Raw genomic sequence first — 20,929 nt, forward strand, 5'->3', positions numbered from 1 at the left:
GCAGAAATTAAGCCAAGATACCCTGAATATGAAGACTGCCATCTTTGCATATTTACAGCCAGTCTGCCCAGTAGCGATGGGGGGCGGGGGGGTGATGTGGCTGGGTTAGGGAGGTCCTGCCAATACATGCATTGAACACTTGTCTTTTTTGGGGGGAGCAGTCACATCATCCATCTTTAAACACAGTCTATGGTTGTTCCACTTCAAGATAAAAGATAACATTTGTAATTACGCTGTACTCTTCCAAATTAAACATTTGATGCAAGGGGACAGCTACGGAAAATTATTGTTTTGTTGTATATTTTTAAGTATATGTGTTAAACATTCAACACTCGATAAATAAATGTTTTTCTTCAGTTGAAACTGTATGACTGTAATGCTGCTCATGATTAACGAGGTAATATACATAACAATGAAGTCATGTAGCACCTAAACGATGGCTGTCAATTCTGTGATTACAGTGGAGATGATATTGTGGTATTTTTATCACGTGTGCAGGCGCCGTGAGAAGTGCGACAAATGTGGTTACAATTAAGTAAAATCAGCTTTTTTCACAACTCATTTCAATACCATATTTACATGTGAATTGATGCAGTCATTCATTTGGAGAATGACTCCCTCAACCCCTGATAAGACTGCATGGAAGTCCGCTGAAACAATGCTCTGCAGTTTCTCTCTTTTCTATTCTTAACAACAATTCATGTTTTCGCATTAGTAGAGACAGACATCCAGGATATGACGACGTCTGGCCTTTGCTTTACATGTGTGTAAATCCCAGTGAGCTGTTCCACCATTGGAAGCTTTTCCTCCTTGGGACTTAAATTGGTTACAGGAGCGGTGTCGTGTTTCACGAGGAAGAGTAGCAGCCAATACCTTTAATAGCTCAACAGAATCCACCCACCCCTGAACAAGCCCTCTTCATCTTAAACAGAAAGCGCACAAAAACAAACGTCTTGTCCTTGGCACAATAACACCTCATAGTCTGCTGCCTTGCAAAACCAAAGCAGAAAAGAAACTCTTACTTCAACTGAGAAATATTTTCGCAGAATACAATGGGAGGAGATGCTTGATTCCTAATTGAATCATCCTCATTAATATCCAGTGACGGCTGGTTATGCATCAGAAAACAACACCTGATTGAGCATTTGAGTCAAACCACATTAATTCATAAGGACCCTGTCGCACAGACACCGTGACAACCACATTGGCTGAGAGGAACGTGGCACAGCTCACAGCCAAGAAGAAATGAGGTCACATTATCCCATCTGGAGGCGAGGACAGAGGCAGGTTAGCACAAGGAGAGGCAGACCCGCTCTCTAAATATTTAATGAGTTTCCGCACAGTTGGCCTTTTCCAGCCTTTGCCTTTGCAAAACAATGGCCATTATCCTCCCACTCCTGGTTATCTTCAAAAAGCACATCAAGGACCACACATCACACGGATTTAATTTTCTGTGTCAACTGTGACCGAGACCAGCCCTAAAGCGCAACACCGTGACATCACTGTTTTATCAAGTCCCCATTGGTTGATAAATGCCGATCAAACTCTGATCTCATTAACGGCCAATGCTTAGATGCATTGACGACCACCACCACTATATACACACATAATTCCACCCATTTTACCAGAAGAGCAATGAACCACAATAATAATAAAAAAAAAGGTTTTTCTATTGTCCCATTGTTTCCTCAGTTCCCACCCATTTCCTCTAGTGCCAAGACTAAAAATGTCTGCCCTTAATTTAATTCTCTGCTGCGGTCGTTCAATCCTCACAAGATTCTTGTCAGTGGTGCTTGTAACAGGGACGCGTCAGCAGACCTTGACTAATCTTTTATGACAAAACAAAAATACTCTGGGGAGCAGAGTTAAGGAACTATCATTGTCTTCAAGTCTGAATACTGACTACTACAATTTAAAAGAATCTCAGAAAAAGACAAATAGAGGTATGTCAGTGTTTGTACCATCACTGTTGAACCAGAGAGAAGAAGAGAGAAACCGTTGCCAAGTGTGAACAAAAGGAAAAATAAAAATGACAACAATCATAAACTGAAAAGGAGTTTGGAGAGTGAACTGAGGTTTAGTCAAATAAAATTAACCCCATGAGAGCGAATATCACTGCCAAGACCCACTAGTCACCTTAAACTCAATCCAGCCACACCTAATTGCACTTATAAATATCGGTCCCCTAAATATGTATTTTTTACTACTACCACTACTAATACTACTACTACACAATGTGCATGAAGTGCAACCCTCATATTTGCATTAGCTTTTGCAGTTGTAATTTGTTTGATATAAGGATGAAGGTCGGGCTGATGGACGATGCCATTGTCCATTGCTGACGGCCATCACTACGTTCAACCATGTGAAATTATGAGAATAATCAATTAACTGTTGATTTATATATTGAGGATAAACCAATGCAGAAGTACACTGCGCCAGTGTCACACACTGAATTAGTAGCTCAATCAGAACTGGACATCAGACATGTGCAAGTTGAGTGTATTACAGTCAGGACATCACTGACATACAACACTGAATATAAGGTGCATCCTCAAATACAGTCTACAACACCTCCTGTATATCTTACCTGAAAATTACCATCAGAAAAAAGGATCAGCCACTGCATGTTTTTTGGTGCATAAGAGGCTTTGTATCATATTGAATTGCATCCTGTGTCCGTCTAGTTTCCAGCAAGGTCACTGCTCACCACTCTCTCCGTGCACAAAGGCACTCACACACTCATGTAGACAGAGTCCAGGAGATTAAAAGAAGTTCCTGACGCAGCTTAATATCGATATTGTAACCAGAGTGCAGTAATCACTTGTTGTGAAAATGATGCAATCTTCTGTGCCGATCTCACAAAACAGTCAAATCATTGTCATGCAACGAATCTGTGACCTTACCTGTAGTTCCCAGTGTTTTGTAGAACCTGTACTCTAAATGCAACTGTGGTGCCCTCGACTTCACTGGTTCCTGCACAGTGGACACATGAAAACCAGCGATCAGTTAAAGACAATAACCTCATAGACAGAAAAACAGTTAAAACTGAATGTTACTCATTTATTCAGTAAGGAAACACGGTGAATGGATTGGAGGATTTTCTTGTACCATGTTTTTGATGACTCATCTCGCACTTAGGAGCATATACAAACACATCAATTTCCCCAAACATCTTCAGTGGCCATCGTTGCCGATCTTTTAGACAACGCCGACCTTCTGCCATTATCTGAGTCATCCCTCAGTCTCTTTTATTCAATCCTTGTCCCACCTGCTTCAGGACTCTTGCAAGTCTTTCCCTTAAGTTGTGATCAACCCCAAAAGGTGGGGGGAAATGTCAGACCCCATTAAAAAGGTTTGATAATAATGGTAATGAAGTAAACAACAGGGGCCTCTAAACAAAAAAGAAAACTACATGGCAGTTCTGTGATACTGTTTTGAAACTCAACACGTTTTAGTGAAACATTTCTCCGTATTGATAAAAGCACTGGATCTGTGTCATCCCATCATACAGTTGTACGAGCAACTGCTGGTGAGCTCAGTTCTCTGAAATTACAACTCTCCAGTGAGCAATACTACAAGGATGAGTCAGGAGTCATGACTTCCAGTCCAGCAGCCACTGGAAAGACACACCTAGCTTAGTTTCTACACATCACTCACGTTTCTGTCAGAGAGCCGGGCAACAGAACAACAACCAACTTACTGTGATACCCTGACTCAACCTGAGTGTGTTCATTAGAAGCAACGGTGATTTCGAGTCATATTTCCAGTAATAAAGTGGGAAGGGCTGTGAGAAACAAGCATCATGTGTCCATTTAAAGCTTTTTAACACTCAAACGTGCTCGTCTTACTTTTGATCCAACAAATTCTGACATGATGTAATATTCAAAATATTTCAAATACTAAAGTAAGGAACAGAATGACTCATTGTGCGTCTCCCCTTGTCTCTTAAAATAAACAAACATTTGTCATCACCTCTGACAATTTCGTTCAAACCATAATCATGAAAAACAACATTTCTCCACCACATTAAAATGTCTATAGAGAGAGAAAGTTTGCACTTACCAGTTTAATGGCTACATACTCGTTAGTGTAGAGATTTTTACCTGAAATACGACAGGAAAGGAAAAACAAACATTAGACGGCTTTTCAGGATGGAAGTGATGACAAGAATCTCTATTGAAACTTCCACGCATCAGAGGCTCTTTTGTCCACAGTGAATGAGGAACATCTGACCAAACATGGTGGTGCAAACTAATAGATGATATGTCAATACTATATATATATATATATATATATATATATATATATATATAGCACATCTAAAACCACTTGGTTGACCAAAGTGCTTCACAAGTATAAGGAACAACAAAAAAACAGTAACATGCAATACATCAGAGTACAAGTAGTAAAATTAAATGATAGAAAGTAGAATAATTTAAATCAAAATACAATAAAATAAAATATAAGATATAGAATAATAAAATTAAATCTGCTGGGATAAAAAAAATGTCTCAACTCGAGGAGAAGGCCAAGAAGAACAGATGTGTTTTTACTAATGATTTGAAGTGTGCTAGAGACGGGGCAGATGTAATGTGGAGTTGTAAGTTGACCCACAAGTTTGGGGCGGCTGCCGCAAAGGCGCGATCACCTCTGGTTCTGAGCCTCGTTTTAGGTAAGTCCAGGAGGAGCTGAGTGGCTGATCTCAGATCTCTGACTGGAGTGTGAATATGGAGGAGTTCAGCTAAGTAAGGCGGGGCCAGTCCATTTAGAGATTTAAAAGTTAACGATGACATTTTAAAAATTGATCCTGTGACAAACAGGAAGCCAGTGGAGGGAGAGCAACACAGGTGTAATATGGTCTCTCTCTCTTTTTCTTTCTAGTCGGGAGGCGAGCAGCAGCATATTGGACGAGCTGCAGCGTTTAATATAAACTAAGCCTACATACAGGGAATTGCAGTAGTCAAGACGAGAGGTTACCTTGGCTGTGAGTCTCAGCTGAAAGAAGCTACCCCTGACAACGGATATGATTGTACCTTCATTAACAAATTATTGTGTTCAGGGAGATGTTTCTAATATTTAGTATACCGTGATTCACTTAACAGATGGACAGATTATTAGTATCATGCAATACAAGCATGAGATGTAGACGTCAAAAGACCACAAAGCTGAATCCAAACCCCCTTAAACTGTTAAACTAAATTACAACTATGATCTTTTGCAGGATTGATGCATTTTGGTTCAGTGTAGCTAAAAAACTGGTAAAACACAGAACCATTAAGAGCTGCTATATCACCTTTAAAACTCAATTTTTCACGAACAATTTTACACAAAATTTTGTCTTGACTTACCGAGCTTCAATTCACCAAAGTTTCCACAGCCAATCTTCTTTCCCACGCGGAAATTTGGCCCCACCATGAGGACCCCAGAGGAGCTCGAAGATCCAGATGGCCGGGACGAGTGTCCGCTACGGCTGCCCTGGGAAACCTTCGTGCTCCTGGCGGGCCGCTCACCATATTTATCTCTTTGTTGATCCATGGTGAGAGCGGGACAGGTCAGTGGGAGCCTGGAGTGATGTACAGAATGGCCTCCTGGGCCGGGCCCGCCACAGCCACAGCCCCGGTCACTGGCAGCGCCTGGACGGCACAGTCAGGCTCATGGGACAAAACCTGGTACCGCGAACCAACACTCGTCCCCGTCCTCACCCTGTCGCCTCTAACAGTCGCTGTGCGGCCTGATCTCTGGCCTGAACATTTGAGACGGGAAGGAGAATGTGGATGACCTGCAGGAGAGAACACAACATGAGAAAAAGAAGCGCAACACATGGCAGTGTGGTTCTAAGGAGATGTTCCCCATGTTGCATGTCTAATAAATTCTTAAAATATTTGGAGTAAGAACACAACAGCAACATATTGGGGCTGGAGGATATGGCCAAAAATAAAAAAAATCAGTCAATATCGATAATTATCACAATAAATGTTACATTATCATTTTTTTGTAAGTTTAAAGACTGATTTTTGCTCCTGGGTGAGGTTGTGGTGTTAAATTCTTAAACACTTGATGAACAACAAAGGAATTAACAAATCTGTGGTAGATCAATTACAGGTTTGCTTAATTAATGAATGAAAATAAACAAAAGCTTCACGAATACTTGTATTGCAGTTTTAAACGATTCAACATTTTAACTTCAAATTCAACATAAAACAAAAACACGCCTCCTGGTCTGAAGACTTAAATAGACGCAACATGATGAAGTCATTATTGATAAAGCACTAAGGTTGAGGGCCGTGGTAAAGCAGGTACTTCCTCATTTAGGTTTCACTGCTGTAGATAAGGGAAAAAATTACACTTGATATTAGAAAGCTTCATTTGCTTTGCTCTTACAAAAGATTCCTGATGTCATGATGAAGAATCATACGACCACAAACACAGTCAACACCCCGGTTAAACATTTTCTAAATTTACTTCACGGTACGATATATTTAACTGATTCTGAAGGTCACGAGTCATATACGCGCTTTCAAAGAAAATCCCTGTTCACAACCAGACGGAGCTGAATGAGGACTCGAGCGGCTCACTGTAACAGCGCTGCTGGGTTCGAGAGATAGTCATCGACTCCACAGTGGACTCACAACACACACACACAGCAACCAGTCTGAGCATCAACACAAAGCTTAGGTCTTAGCTTTGCGATGGTGAAGGCATCTAAAGACTCTGCACCACCCACGGCTGAAGCCTGGCGGACAATGTCAGCCGGGAATATTATGTAAACAATTATGTAAAGCTACGTCTGTTTGCAAGGACACCGAAGCTTAACTTGATGGACACTGATCTGGTTTCGCCAAGTGCTCACTATAAAATATTATGCAAATATTAAATTGTGTGACAGTGATGCGACAGTTTGGTAAATGATTAAGCAATCACCAAGACATACGATTATTTTGTGTGTATATAAATATTATTAAAATCATGATTCATATATGATAATTTCCAGCAAACTCTAATGTACTTAAACAACTTCAACAAGGCGCAGAGAGGATGTGAATCAGTCAGATTGTCTGTCCCATTAATCGTCTTTATGACTAATTACTCAGACAGGATACAGTTTTCCATTTTTTTCAAGAGAAAAAAAACTACAATAGTGATTAATGTTTTCATGACAATGCTGTAATCCCTGAGCATGGAAAGGCTGCTACTCAAAGTATTTGTGTGTGTGGGCTTCCGGATGACTCATGCTCAGTATTGCCTGCACAGATCACAGCATCAAAGACAGCTAGTTTGCTCTCAAGGGCAACTGTGCACTGTTGCTGTTACATAAAACCAGGAACAGAACAACATGGCTATAAAACAGGTTTGCAGCAGAGACCAGCGGCGAGCTCTAACAGTTTCCATTGTGCAAATAATAATTTGTAGGCTACTCCTAGTCCAACGGGCGGCCAACGTTTACATTTGCACGGGTTACCATCTACACACACACACACACACACACACACACACACACACACACACACACACACACACACACACACACACACACACACACACACACACACACACACACACACACACACACACACACACACACACACACACACACACACACACACACACACACACACACACACACACACACACACACACACACAAGCTGCGTTTGTCCCGTTGATATTAGACAACTGCTGGTCGCTGCTTCTCACCGAGCCCAGACTCCAGCTGTTGTTAGGTGGACATTACCGCTAAAATGCAGAATTACACCTGATTGTGTAATACTGCTTTTAATACTACCTTTAAACCTTCAGATTATTTTGTGTTGTTGCAACTATATTAGGGTTGCATTGAGGTACGGTAAGAATGTAAAGTTTTTTTTGGTCAATAAATTGAGGCACGATTAATTCTAACCAATCAGACGCTACGTTGTCTCGTTCTTGGCCATTTGTTACATCCGCTCGTGCAAATTCTGTAAAGTAGAGCTGATTAAATGTTTCAAGACTTTTCTTCTCCTCCACAATAATGATGCTAAAAATCGATTCTACGTGACGAGCTTCTTCAGAGACAAAGACAGTTTTAAGTTCTTCCAGTTGAGTTCGTTTCCAGCGAATTATACAAGATTTCACAACAGAGGAAGAAAGATGTTCACTGCTGCAGATGCTGCTGTGTACGTGAGGAAAAAGTGGGTTTCTTCTTTGGACATAAAAGTGAAGAGTCTCTTTATCTCATGTTTCCAGTGAGGCTGCATCACCACAGTGTCGGTGGATTTTCAACATGTCTGGACTTGCCTAACCTGAGGATTACCGTCAGAACAGAAAACATCAGAGTGAGACAAGAATGTAATTCATACCGTCAGTCAGCAAATCATTAAGGGGGGGGTTTAACTTCTGCAACCTTTAATTACAAAGGTGTCTCACATTAAAAACTATAATGAGCCTTTAGGTATAATTTACCTAATTGTGGATCATTTCGTCTGGTTGTACATATGTTATGTATCTACTCTTTGTTAAATGTGTGGAAATATACTGAACAAAACTTAACTAGACCATGTTATAGATCATCAAATTAAAATTATTATTTATTTCCACTTAACTTATGGTGGAGTAGAAAATTAACATCCACAGCTTTGAACTCTAATGCAATCCAGTAAAATAACTACTTCCTTTATGAATGTTCAGTTTCAGCTGAAATTGGGTTTGAGATGTTGATCTAACTCTATAGCTTCTTTAGGACGGTGTAGAGGTGGATTCAATCATTTCAGCAGGACTCCCTGTTGTTCTGTTTACATTATATGTGTGTTTACTTTAATACTGTGAAGCCACAGCATGAAACTACAATTCATGATCTTGCACACATGTTAAAGTGTGTAAATCCATCTCTGTCAACCACATAATTAATGAAAGAGGAAATTCAAAGCCATCAGCTGGACTGTTGCAGAGGAATAGAAGATGTTCTGCGGTCTTTACAAATGGGTGCTTCACCTTTGATTAAGGCTTCTTCAGTTCTGATGCAAGGCGGGGAATCCCCGGCTTTTATCCTGCGGCGGTGCCATGTCTCCTGATAAATGAGGATATGCTTGAGCATACACACCTTTTGGCGCCGCATAAAAGCCATTTTGTTTCCTCAGGAGGTGAGGACATTAAAAGGATTTAATACATTCATATCCCATTACTCATTTAGCTTAGTGACCCTTTCTCTTTTTTACTGCACTTTACTGCAACTGAAAATGCTATGACTTGCAAAAGCAAATATTTCAGTTTATATGATGACGTTTCCAGTCTTGCTTTAAATTGGCTCAGCAGATATCACATTTAGCCCATGTTTGGTAAAATGTCTGCACATTAAAAGAAAATGTTTGGCTCTGGTTAAGGTTTTACATTAAAACACATCGAACAAGGAACCGTGTGACGACCAGGAATCAGACAAGTCAGAAACAGTCTAAAGCCGTTTACAGACATGACCTGCAGGTGAAGTCCGAGGAACTGGGTCCACAGTTTACCCAGAGTTTTGTCTTTCACACATGCACAACGCAGCGGGAGACGCGTTCACAACAGCAACAAAACCTCCACATTATTGAGGCGAGAGGCGGAGCAGCCGGGTGCAGCAGACAGAGACAGGAAGTGACGTATTAACTCTGCCGCTGAGATCACGTGATCATGTTAACAGCAACCCGACACCGTCGTTAGCTCTAATCACCACAAACTCTCTTCTTACGTTTGTCGGTGTCTTCTACGTGTATGACACTTGGATATAGCAGCCCCCCCCCCCATTTTAGCATCTGTCGCGTGTTCATCATCTTTTGTTGATCTCACACCTGTGTCATATTTCTAATACTTTATTTTCTGGCTCTAGTCTCACTGAAATGATGATGCAGGGATTTTTTTGGTTTAGGAAATAAATGAAGAAGCTGCAATACCGGTATTTGTTTCACAAGGCTGGTTTCCTATTCAAGTAAAATGTGGAAAACGTATCAAAACAAACAAACAGACCCGGCTGTTGACTGTCTAATCACGAGCACCCGACCACAGCAGAAACACTGAAAACAAAAAGCTGGGGGAAAAAAATTGCTGAAGTGGGTTAATAGCTACTTTCATAATTCAGCACCATTCACTGGTGCATTTCGTTCACTAACAAACTAAAGCAGCAATGAAAACGTGCCTGTCAAAATGTCTGGAGGAACTGAAAAGCTACTAGCTGATTAGCACCTTTTAAAAAAGGACTAAACCGCAGCCATCTTTTCATTTATACAGAAAAATAAAGGTTCTGAGTGGAGTGATTAACCTTCAGTGGAAAGATCAGCCTGAGAGGGGGGGCCTGCCAACAGTGCAGACTCCTACTGTGGCAGTGCCAGCAAACAGCTGCCTCTCTCCTTAAAGGCCCCACTTACAAACTACAACTGCTGAGAATTTGGATTGTGTATATGTGTATGTATGTATGTATATACACACACACACACACACACACACACACACACACACACACACACACACACACACACACACACACACACACACACACACACACACACACACACACACACACACACACACACACACACACACTTTTCCTTCTCCATAAACTCCTACAGAACCATGCCTGCACAAAGTGGCTTTGATGTGGACCCACATCCAGGTAAATGGTCTCATATTTCTAAAAGGGTTTGATCTAAAAACATATCTCAGTAATACTGCACGATCAGCAGATATCTTCCATGTTGTAAAGACAACTTCCAGCTTACGTGAGCTTTACTGAGGCGCTCTACGTTGTGTCGTGATTAAGTGCACATGCAGCACGTTGAAGGACGAGCCTTTGACCCCCAACTAAAATCACTCCCGGCTAAAATCTGCAACGATTAAACATTGCAACTAAATATAGATGAAAGGAGCGAAGATTTACTTACACAGTTTTTTTATTTACATGTCGAGGTTTTGTAAACTCTGAAATGTGTCTGGGTGGCCTTCGGGGTTAGTGTTTAACTTTAACTCCACCTTAAGAATAAATGCCTTTGCAGGGATACACGTTCTCCCAGCCTTTTCCTACAGTGTGACCTGGTATCCACAGTGTCCAGCTTTGGACAAAATGTCCATCCAGGAACTTGCATTTCCACCCAAATGTCAACTTCATAAATGCAAAGCTCACCCCCTGAGCAGAGCCACAGCTTATTGGTTCAGAACCGAGCAGATGAACAGGAAACCCACAACCTCATCATTTCATCGTGGTGGTGGGGGAAGGATTTACAACGTACATAAACACTGGAGACCATGTGGCATTTACTACAATAATCAAACTCCAGCTTAATGCTGCGACCAGGCTGATGGGGGGGGGGGGCTCGGTGGTGTTTGCTAATGTAATATCCTGTGTGTGTGTGTGTGTGTGCATCCATGGCAGTAGTAACATGTGTGTGTGTGTGTGTGTGTGCATCCATGGCAGTAGTAACATGTGTGTGTGTGTGTGTGTGTGCATCCATGGCAGTAGTAACATGTGTGTGCGTGCGTGTGCGTGTGTGTGTGTGTGTGTGTGTGTGTGTGGGGGGGGGTTGGAGGCAGCCCGATGTAAAGAGGATCGATCCCTGGTGCACAGGCCTCCGGTTCAATCAAAACAAGGAAGCGAGTTGGCAGCTCCACGCCGATGTTTCACGGACAAAGCCCGGCTGACGTTACACATCGATCAGGGAGCCAACTAGCCCGGGTTAGCCGACACAAAACACCCCCCCCCCCCAACCCGAGCGAGCTAACGTTAGCCAAACATTGCTTTAGCCGCGGCGGCGGGTTTAGCTTTTTAAAAAAAACCCTCCAGCGGAATAAATAACGATGCAGAGCGTGGGAGACGGCGAGCGGGTGAAACAGCCGCGTCGGTCGCTCGGTGTTACCGCCTCACTTCTACCGACGGGTCGGTGACAGCTGCTCCGGGCGCAACAAGGAAATTAGCCCCCTTTAGCAAACGGGAGATGTGAGCTAACGAGCCTCCGACCGAGCGGAGCTGCGGTCCGGCGAGAGAAGCCGGAACACGGCGGGCTCACCTCGGCTGCGACGACTCCCTCACCACCCGGGCGTCTGGTCCCGCCGAGCGGAGGCTGGTGGCCCCGGAGCCGAGCGGCAGGTGTGTATTCTCGGCGTTGACGTGCGGTGGTGGTCGTGGTTTCACGCTGGCGGCGGAGCGTCGTTAGCTGCTCTCTCCATTCTTCACTGCTCGTCCGCCTTCGCTGCCCGAGGAGGGTTCGAAACACACCGGATGTAGAAACGCGGCACCGCCCGCCTCACCGCGCTCACTTCCAGGTCAGGCTGGTGCGGGGATAGTTATCCAACAAACCTTTTTTTTTTTTTTGTGAATACGAGAAAACTTTATTGATGCCCTACATTTATTAGAAGCCCCTTAGCTATTATTATTTAATTGTATTTCTTGTTTATTTATTTTTATTTAATTTATTCTATTTCCTTTCATTTATTTCCCTTTGATTCATTTTATCTCATTTATTTATTGTATTTCCTTTTATTCCATTTCATTTATTTTATGTATCCTTGTGTCTGTATTGAAGTTATACAGCTGTCTACATAATGTGCTATATAGAGCCTATATGTGACTAATGAACTGTCATATATTCAATAAAGACAGAGGAAAAAAGGTGCACACTTTAAATACTGTCGAAACACCTACACGTCAGTCTGCAACTCACAAATACTGCAAAGTAAATAAGTACATTTACTCTACTGCTGTATCTTTACTGGACAATTACTATAAGGCGAGGCGATTTTGTTTATAAGGCACGTTTCATACACAGATGTTGATTCAAGGTGCTGCACAGGAACATTAAAGACAACACAGTGGTGACGTTAAAAGAAAAATCTGTAAGAAAAATTAAAGATGAGCTGAAAGAGAAAAATAAAACAAGTAAAATAGATACTATCTAAAATAATGGAATAAAAAATAGAATAAAATACAATGAAGGTAAAATAGTTCAGTTAAAGGCAGTTGTGAAGAAGAGTTAAAATACTTAAGAAGTTCAGATGCAATTTTAAGTCAACAGCAGCAGTTTGAAGTCGTGGTTAACCCTAAAGATATTTCTGAAGAAGAAATACAACTATAGTGATTGCGAAAGACCTTTGTTTCATCATTCCTCCATGTGACTGAAGTGAAATTGGGAAATCACATCAACAACAACAACACAAACACACAACAACAAAAGCCAGAGCTTATCCAATCATATTTTATTTTGTACATCTACCTGTTTAGTGTTTCCAGGAAAATGTATGTGCCAATGCAAAGTGGTTACAAAAATAAAGCACATTCTTACAGAAATATGACATGACAGAAAAACGACAATTACAAATGCTGAATAAGAAAATAAGGGCCTGTAATCACTTGAATGTCAGTGCCTTTCTGTCATGGTTACACAAATTTATCAAAAAAAGTATGGTTACAAACGACTTCTGACAGAGTTTGTATGATTTGATTCAAGTAGTGTACATGTGTACATACATGTCGAGAGTCATTCACACGGGCAGTAAACAATCTCTGCAGTGGTTCCAAATTAATTCCTCTGGGTCTCAACCTCCGACACAAAAGAATTTAAGAACTTTAAACTGTTGTGAAAGAAACAGATTAATATAATAAACACATCATCATATAAAGTGTGATTGCATTCTCTTAACTTGCTCTCGCTGTAACCTTACATTTCCTCTATCGTTACAGAACAACTTGGACAAGCCTGTAACCTTGTCACATTGGAGTTTGAATATGATTCCTATGATCCAATATGTGTGATACACTGTAACAATGTGCTAATACTCCTGGACCTCAGTCATCAATAGTGGTATTTCATGAGAAAAACAAAAGAAAAACAAACAGCTTCTCCAACTGTACAATACATTTTAGTGCTTTTTTAAAATCCGACATGCATCCATCAACGTAAGCTGTTAGAGATTGGAATGATTTGCATACGTCTACCTTCTAATGTAAACTATAGACAATGTTAATCTAGGCAGTACCTCAGTGTTAAAGCATGTTACCTCAAGGTTCAAGCATGTTTTTTTTTTTTTTTTTCTCTCAATACAACAGCCAGGTTAACCTTCCTGCTATTTACCATCTTTAAGTCAAGAACATAAACAGAGAAAAGAAAATCTTAATGTAATTGCAGCAGCTTAATATATCAACTAAACAGACAAAAAAAAAATGGATGGAAGTATCTTGTATGTTTCAAAAATGTCCTCTCACTTGCTGGTCAAGAGGTAAAGTGTTTCAAAAAGGCATTTAAGGTCTTTAAAAAGTCTCTCTTCATTAAGCGATCGCCTTTGCCTCAGGCAGGAACGCCTCCCAAAACTTAATAAGCTGGAACAAAAAGACAAGAATAAAAAGCCTGTTAAAAGGTGTTGTGATAGTTAGACATTCAATACCTTTCAATAAATAGAAATTATAACCAATAACCAATATCTAATATCTAATCGCCATTAAAACAACTGAGTAAATTATCTACATGTTGAATATAACTCTTGACATATATAAGTAAATGATTACCCGATGTTGAGAATGCAGCATGGCCTCCAGATATCGGACTATCTGGCTCTTGAAATCCTTTGCTTTTTCTTTCTGAAAAGACAAAAGTTTTGTTACATCTCAATCTCCAAAGAAAAACCCAGCTGTAGGAATTACTGGAGAAAAGAGATCACAACTCAAATAGTATGAATAACTTTACCCTTTTAAACCAACCCGTTTTGGCCTATGCCCTTTATCGTGTTAATTATAATATACAGTATATTCAAGTTTATTACATGAAGACATGAAAGAAAGAAAGAAATTAAAGATGTTAACTGTACAGAACACACATTTTAGCCGTGACAGTAGACAGTGTTATACCTCAAACCTGAGAACCTCCTTGCGTACTGTCATGCCAATCCTGTCAAAGTCTCTCTCGAACTGAGTGACCCTCGACTCCCACTGAAGACATGAGGAAAACACACCAGCTGCTTATTTAGAAGGGTTACAGACACACGTTTCACAGCCTGACGTCCTTATCTAAAAACACAGGAATGCATCTAATCTGAAAACATAAAGAAAAAGGAAACAATCTCAGTCAAAATACACTTATGGTACTAGTCTAAATACAACAGGTACATAGACGCTGGAACAGGCTCCACTTGTGTCGAGTGGCCAGTTATTTATTAGCTGGATGGTCATAAAAGAGTTTAATACTCCCCTCGCGTGACTTTACACTTCTTTTACTGCCTGTAACTTCCCAGATAAACTTGTATGATTATCTGTTCTGCTGTATTTGACATTTAAAACAATGAAAGGGCCTTTGAGACTTGGGTGAGTCCAGCAGAAGCAGCAGCCTGGTCAGTATGTTTGTTACCTCAGTGATCTCTTCTTTGGCCTGCTGCAGCTTGTCAGGCTTGTTGGCCCACAGCAGCTTGGCCTCGGACTCTCTCTTCTTCTGAAGCGTGCTCTGAGCCTCCTGCCATCTTTGCCACGCCCGCATTCGCTGGTCAAAACAGGCCTGAGGACATCCAAACATTTAAATTGTAGGTGTTTCTCTCAAGTAGTAACTCAACACCAGACAATCCATCTTAACAAAGGCAGCATGCTTGCAATGAAACCGTAAACTAGTAGCATATTGGAAAATTGCAGAGTTCAGAAATGAAGTCGAGGTAATGCAAAATTGCAGAACTGAGTTTCAGCTTGAGTTAAAACAATGAAAGCTTGCATAACTGCCACTTAATGCTATTTCCCCCGTTTCACATTCTTTTCCATTATTAAAGTACAGATCCTTCTGTCAGGTTATCCTGATCCTTTTTTCTACATTTTGATATTTCATACATAAATAGCAATGCTATGATTTGGGTTCATTAGATTTTGGTGATTTAAAACATTAAATATTTTGTATAATCATGCTGGTATTTGGAAGTATTCCACCTTTATTTGTCCAGCCCTTGCTGCTTCTTAAGAATATTGATATTATCTTTGCTGCTTGTTTTTGTCTATCTACCGTTCAGCAGCTGTCAGCTTACCCGCACAGTACCCAGCAGGCGGATGTAGTCGGCCAGCAGTTCTGCAAAGATGAAGAAGTCACTGGCTGCCTGCTCCTGATGCAGCTGCTCCATCTTGTCCTCCACCTCTGCCAGCTGGGACAGGGCCCGGGACAGGGCTGTGTTGTCCTCAGAGTTCCCCAGCATGGCCATACTTTTGGCGAATACTGCTGTGTTCCCACACAGCTCTGGTGTTGAGGGAGGAAACAAAAAATGTATTCAGTGTCCTTGTTTCACCCTAAAATACATCAGCAGCACTTTATTAAAAAAAAATGGGACAAAGATGAGTCAAGCAGGGCAGAGTAAGCTCACCCTTCCTGTGATTGACCAGGGAGTCGACCACGGCATGAAGCTTCCTCAACTGCTGCTCCTCATTCTCCACCTCCTGGAACTTGTCCTCAAACCACTGAGACACGACACAAAGAAGACAATATAAAAGAAAGAAAACAACTTCATCATGTCTACAATAGAAGGCCTGTTTTATTCGTCCTATATTTCAAGTATGGCTGTTACAATACCACCATATACTGTGATTAAAATATAATAATCATGCTAATATCTTTCCAAAATTAGTATGATTCAAATTCAGACAATAACAGTCTTTTCTTATTTGCCTCTGATCACTCAATATTCCTCTAAACAGAAACAATCATATCATTCAGTAATGATATGAAGGTAACTAACAACGTCCGATATGAATTGTACTTTGATAAACAACAAAAAGTGTAAAACACTTCATCCAGAGTCCCCTTACAGTGTCGGACTCATTCATCTTGATGGTCATCTTGTTGACAGCATCTGATGCCTTGCTGATCATTTTGAGGAAGCCAGCTCCGCTCAGCGCCTGGGTGTTCACAGCCCTGGGAAGCTGACAACACACACCAACACACACACATAGCACCTGAGACACTTTGGCAATATGTCATTCTCAAGAATCAATAATGTAAAATACAGAAATTTATGTTTTTTATGATGTTGAAGATTTAGTCAATTGGAGATGTAGTCATTGTCCAACATCCTACTAGTAGAAAATCTTTTTATATAATTAAAATACCCACATCTTCTCTCTCCAAGAACGCACGGACATCAGGATCTTGTATTAACGATGGGTGACAGACGATTCTCTGAAGATATCTGAAAGAAACATAGTGGTGGTAATGTGAAGTTAATCAAAAGTCGTAGTGCCTTAAAATGACCACACACAATATTCACATAAAACAACAGGCCTGGCTGAACTTTAATTGAAGGACGGTGTGAAGGATCAGATCCTCACCTCTCCAGAGCTGCTCTTCTTCTCTCCACAAACTCGCCTGATGACGGATCATCCATTCCCACCTTCATCTTGGTCATTCCTGTTGGTAGAAATGACGTCACAAAAAGGACAAAAAGTGCTAAACATATAGACAGTAAAGTAACTGGGCACACACCTACAACATTTTTCTCGGGTGGTGGTGGAATGATGCAACCATGGTGCGACTGCTTGACTGACAGCTTCTCATAAAGACCCAGGAAGTCACTAAATCGCCTCCTCACAGAGAAGGTTTTACTACTGAACATGGCCAAGGAAGTCTGATGAAAGACAGGGGGCAAAGAGTATCCAGATTAAATAATTCATAGAAACATAAGTGAACATTTAAATATATTAGCAGTTTTTGGAGTTATTCAAAATCACACAAAGTAAACACAAGCTTGACTACGCACCCTGGTGGACACTTTGTAGGCCACATACGCATTCATGCCATCCCCTAGAGCACAACATAAGACATTGACAATGAGGATTAATACGATTTTTGTGGTGCTTTCCAAATAATATCTGAACACAGTCAAAGTTCAGATAGTATTTTGAGATAGTATAAAAATAAGGGACTTACCAACTTTCTCAGGGTTGGTGACAGCAACATCCAAATCAAAACTATCCTCCGCTTCTTCCTCCTCGAGCTGCGATTAAAGAGAAGATTGGTGATACAATTCAAACTCTGCAGATACAACTCAAACTGAATTGTTCCTCTGGCCTGTACCTGCTCCATGGAGGTGGCCTGCATGGGTGCAGGGCTCTGAGCGACCGAGGAGGCAGGACAAGGGCCAGAGGAAGTGGAGAGTTCCTTCCTTCCAGAGCTACCAGACTTGTCTGTGCTCAGCTTCACGTGTGCATCTGGAGAAAGAAACGCTTTTAGATTCATGTATGTTTCCCTTTATACAAAAAGAAAAGAAAAACAGATGAGTGGAGCGTACGACAGTCAGGATCAAACACACTACACACTATGTCATACTGAAGAACCACATCTACTTCGTCCAGAAAAGTGTTCTGGTTACTGAATTATTCACTGTGGGAAATCCACAGTTTGCAATACAACTTTATATTTGATATATATATATATATATATATATATAACTTGGGGTTAGGTCTGCCCATGGCTGTAGGTTATTTGCAGATACACATAGCAGACACTTGTGTGAATCATGTTGAATGTTTTAAAACCTGCCCCGGGTCTTGTCTGGTAAACTAAACAGGAATCATGTGTGTGAAAATCTCTGGAATGCCCTATTAAGATTTTAATTAAAACAGCCTGAGCATGACCAAGGCTCAAAATAAACCATGACACGAGACTTTGAATTCTTTTAAGAGCCTGTAAACGCTGGGGTGTAGAAATTGAACGTATTGTATGTATAAATGGTTTCCTAACCAGCAAACAGGTCGTTGTCATCATCAGAGTGAACTCCGTTGGCTTTGGTATTTGTGTTGCTGGCCTGCTCTTCACTGAACAGATCCGGAGGCTCTTCACCGACACGGTCTGGCTGAGAAACTCCTCGACTCACAGCCACAGGGTTACTCTGCACACAGGAAGGACACGAGTTTGGAATGAGCCACAGAAACACCACAGAGAGGCGCTGACTTTAGGTCATCCTGTCTGCTGACTGTCACGACCTTTTAGAGACAGTGGTGGAAAGTAACTTAACACATTCGGCTGGGTGATACGGACAAAAATGACACTGAGGAAAAATGTTGATATCTATAATAATCACGGTTTATGCCATATTATTATTATTTCTTTTAGGTTTAAAGTCTAATTTTTCCTCCTGAATGAAGGTGCTTATGGTGCTTACACAACGAATAAGCATTATATCGATACATATTGGAGTTTTCTTATATTACAATTTATGTTTTATTGCCCAGCCCTATGAGAACATTTAATCAAGTACTGTCCTTGAGAACAACTTTGAATTTTCTTTGCATTACTGTTTTTCTAGGGGAAGTATTGTACATTTTATCTCACAGCTTCAGCTACTATGAGGATTTTACTTAAATAAAAGTCAGTTTATAGAATACAACACATTGTTAAAGTCACTCCTTACTTTCTCCTCCCCATGTTCCAGATGATTATCAGTTGCCAGAAGGGAACTTTCCCCCTCAACCTCTCACATGGCTGCATTTAAATAAGCATTTTAATGAATTTTTCACAAAGAGCGTGACAGAAATCTGAACAGTTGATACGGATTTGTGTAACAGAAATTATAATATTCTACAGAGGTATCTTGTGACCCTTTAGGGACCCGACTCTGAGGTTAGGGACCAACTCACTATACTTGGTAGGTAGCTGTATACAAAGAGGTTAAACCCAGCTGCACCTCCAGCAGCTACAACAGTAACAATACACTGAAACACTTCATAAAGTCCTATATAACGATGCATCAATACCAGGGGACATTAACCTGCAGACTTAGTGATTTGGCTGTTGATATGTACACATGTATTGTTAGATTTTATTTGATAAACTCACTGCTTTCCCTTGTACAATGACAATACGTGCTTTTCTATTCTAATCTATTCTGTGTGTACTTAAGTGGTGTTTTGTATCCAGGTCTTGTACTTGTACTAGAGTACTTATACCCACTGGGGATGTAAACACTGGGTCATGTCAGCTGCAGGTTAGTCCAACTACATCTAATTGAATCAAAACAGGCCCAAGAAGCTTCCAGCAAAGCTCCAACTTCACGGTCACGAGTCCAGCCTCAGTCTCGAACTGCTCACGGACACTAACTCATGCTAAACCCGCTGAAACACCCGCTGCTCGGACATGAAACCGCACATCTCTCCCTCCTGTCAGCGGGGGTTGGTGCCGCGGCGGCTGCGGGTCACATCAGATAAAGAGGCGGACTCCCGGGCTCGGACTCCCGGGTTCCCTCACTCCACATCGAACCACCACCACCACCACAGCCCGGGCTGGGACAAACATGGCCGAGCCGTGGACCTACGTTATTGACGAAGATGTCCTCTCCTTCGTCGCTGTCGGTGGCCCCGGCTTCTGGCTCCTCGGCCGCGGGGAGAGGAGGAGGACTCCGGTCTGAGCTGGCCGCCATACTGCCTGTTGTTGTGGAGGGGCTGACGTAGGCCGGAAGTGGTAAATTGAGGGGGACGGTCGGCTGCAGCGACTCCTGCAGGTGAGCGAGTGGTACTGCAGGCCAGACCCTCTGATACAGTGCATGGATATTTGGATCTGCAACAAATTGCTCTGCTCACAATTTACTTCAAATTGTACATATCTATCGTCCATATATAAAACACTGCACTGTTTTCTGCACTAACCCTAACCCTCATACTATTTGCATTAATTCTAATGGAACTTTTTGCACATTTGTGTCCTCTGCACATCACAATATGTCCTTAAATTATTATGACTGCTCGTGCAATCATCCTGTGCCACTGCACTTTACTTCATAACGTTTCTATACAAGCCACTACAGTGAAAGGTCTATATAATTTACATACTTAATTAACATTTTTTATACCTCATTCCGATCTGCCTGCTGCTGTAACAACTGGATTTACCCGGTGTGTGGATCAATAAAGTTTTATCTTATATTGCGCATCCCTTTCTAATGTTTACAACATATAGCACAATCCTTTTTCTAGTGTCCATAAT

General features: G+C 41.3%; 2 protein-coding genes and 1 long non-coding RNA gene across 6 annotated transcripts in view; 1 reads left to right on the forward strand and 2 right to left on the reverse strand.

Annotated features, from left to right (window-relative positions):
• The window catches only part of csnk1g1 (casein kinase 1, gamma 1), a 30,703-nt gene extending 18,446 nt beyond the window's left edge, over window positions 1–12,257 (reverse strand). For 3 of the 4 annotated variants that reach the window (XM_034575846.1, XM_034575827.1, XM_034575818.1), the window contains exons 1-4: window positions 12,008–12,256; window positions 5,352–5,782; window positions 4,066–4,106; window positions 2,907–2,976 (exon numbers count right to left, since the gene is read on the reverse strand). In XM_034575846.1, coding sequence (XP_034431737.1) covers window positions 2,907–2,976; window positions 4,066–4,106; window positions 5,352–5,538 — 298 coding nt within the window. In that variant the 5' untranslated portion in view covers window positions 5,539–5,782; window positions 12,008–12,256. Of the gene's footprint in view, window positions 1–2,906; window positions 2,977–4,065; window positions 4,107–5,351; window positions 5,783–12,007 lie in introns of all 4 variants that reach the window. The other variant, XM_034575836.1, reaches the window with a different exon arrangement.
• On the forward strand, window positions 12,128–16,270 carry LOC117755777. Its single transcript, XR_004612657.1, has 2 exons — window positions 12,128–12,263; window positions 15,975–16,270. It is a non-coding gene; the product is annotated as an uncharacterized LOC117755777 (long non-coding RNA).
• On the reverse strand, window positions 13,172–20,392 carry LOC117755752 (sorting nexin-1-like). The gene is made up of 15 exons (XM_034575806.1): window positions 20,262–20,392; window positions 18,692–18,839; window positions 18,026–18,159; window positions 17,879–17,945; window positions 17,709–17,752; window positions 17,435–17,576; window positions 17,281–17,359; window positions 17,066–17,141; window positions 16,762–16,875; window positions 16,320–16,413; window positions 15,990–16,195; window positions 15,335–15,478; window positions 14,839–14,919; window positions 14,500–14,571; window positions 13,172–14,313 (listed from the first exon to the last, which is right to left on the reverse strand). Exons 1-15 carry the CDS (start codon window positions 20,364–20,366, stop codon window positions 14,263–14,265), a joined length of 1,557 nt encoding a protein of 518 aa, XP_034431697.1. The 5' UTR covers window positions 20,367–20,392; the 3' UTR covers window positions 13,172–14,262.
• Between the last annotated feature and the right edge of the window lie 537 nt (window positions 20,393–20,929).

This window comes from Hippoglossus hippoglossus, chromosome 3 (genome assembly GCF_009819705.1).
Source record: "Hippoglossus hippoglossus isolate fHipHip1 chromosome 3, fHipHip1.pri, whole genome shotgun sequence".
Classification (NCBI taxonomy): Eukaryota; Metazoa; Chordata; class Actinopteri; order Pleuronectiformes; family Pleuronectidae; genus Hippoglossus; species Hippoglossus hippoglossus.

What these genes read in the sequence shown, in the direction of transcription:
- LOC117755752 (XM_034575806.1), bottom strand. Translation starts at nt 20,366, where the DNA reads ATGGCGGCCAGCTCAGACCGGAGTCCTCCTCCTCTCCCCGCGGCCGAG. An exon ending in CGTTCTTGGAGAGAGAAGAT is followed by an intron (nt 16,876 to 17,065) that starts GTGGGTATTTTA and finishes GTGTGTTGTCAG; the next exon opens with CTTCCCAGGGCTGTGAACAC. An exon ending in AGGAGGTTCTCAGGTTTGAG is followed by an intron (nt 14,572 to 14,838) that starts GTATAACACTGT and finishes TTGTCTTTTCAG; the next exon opens with AAAGAAAAAGCAAAGGATTT.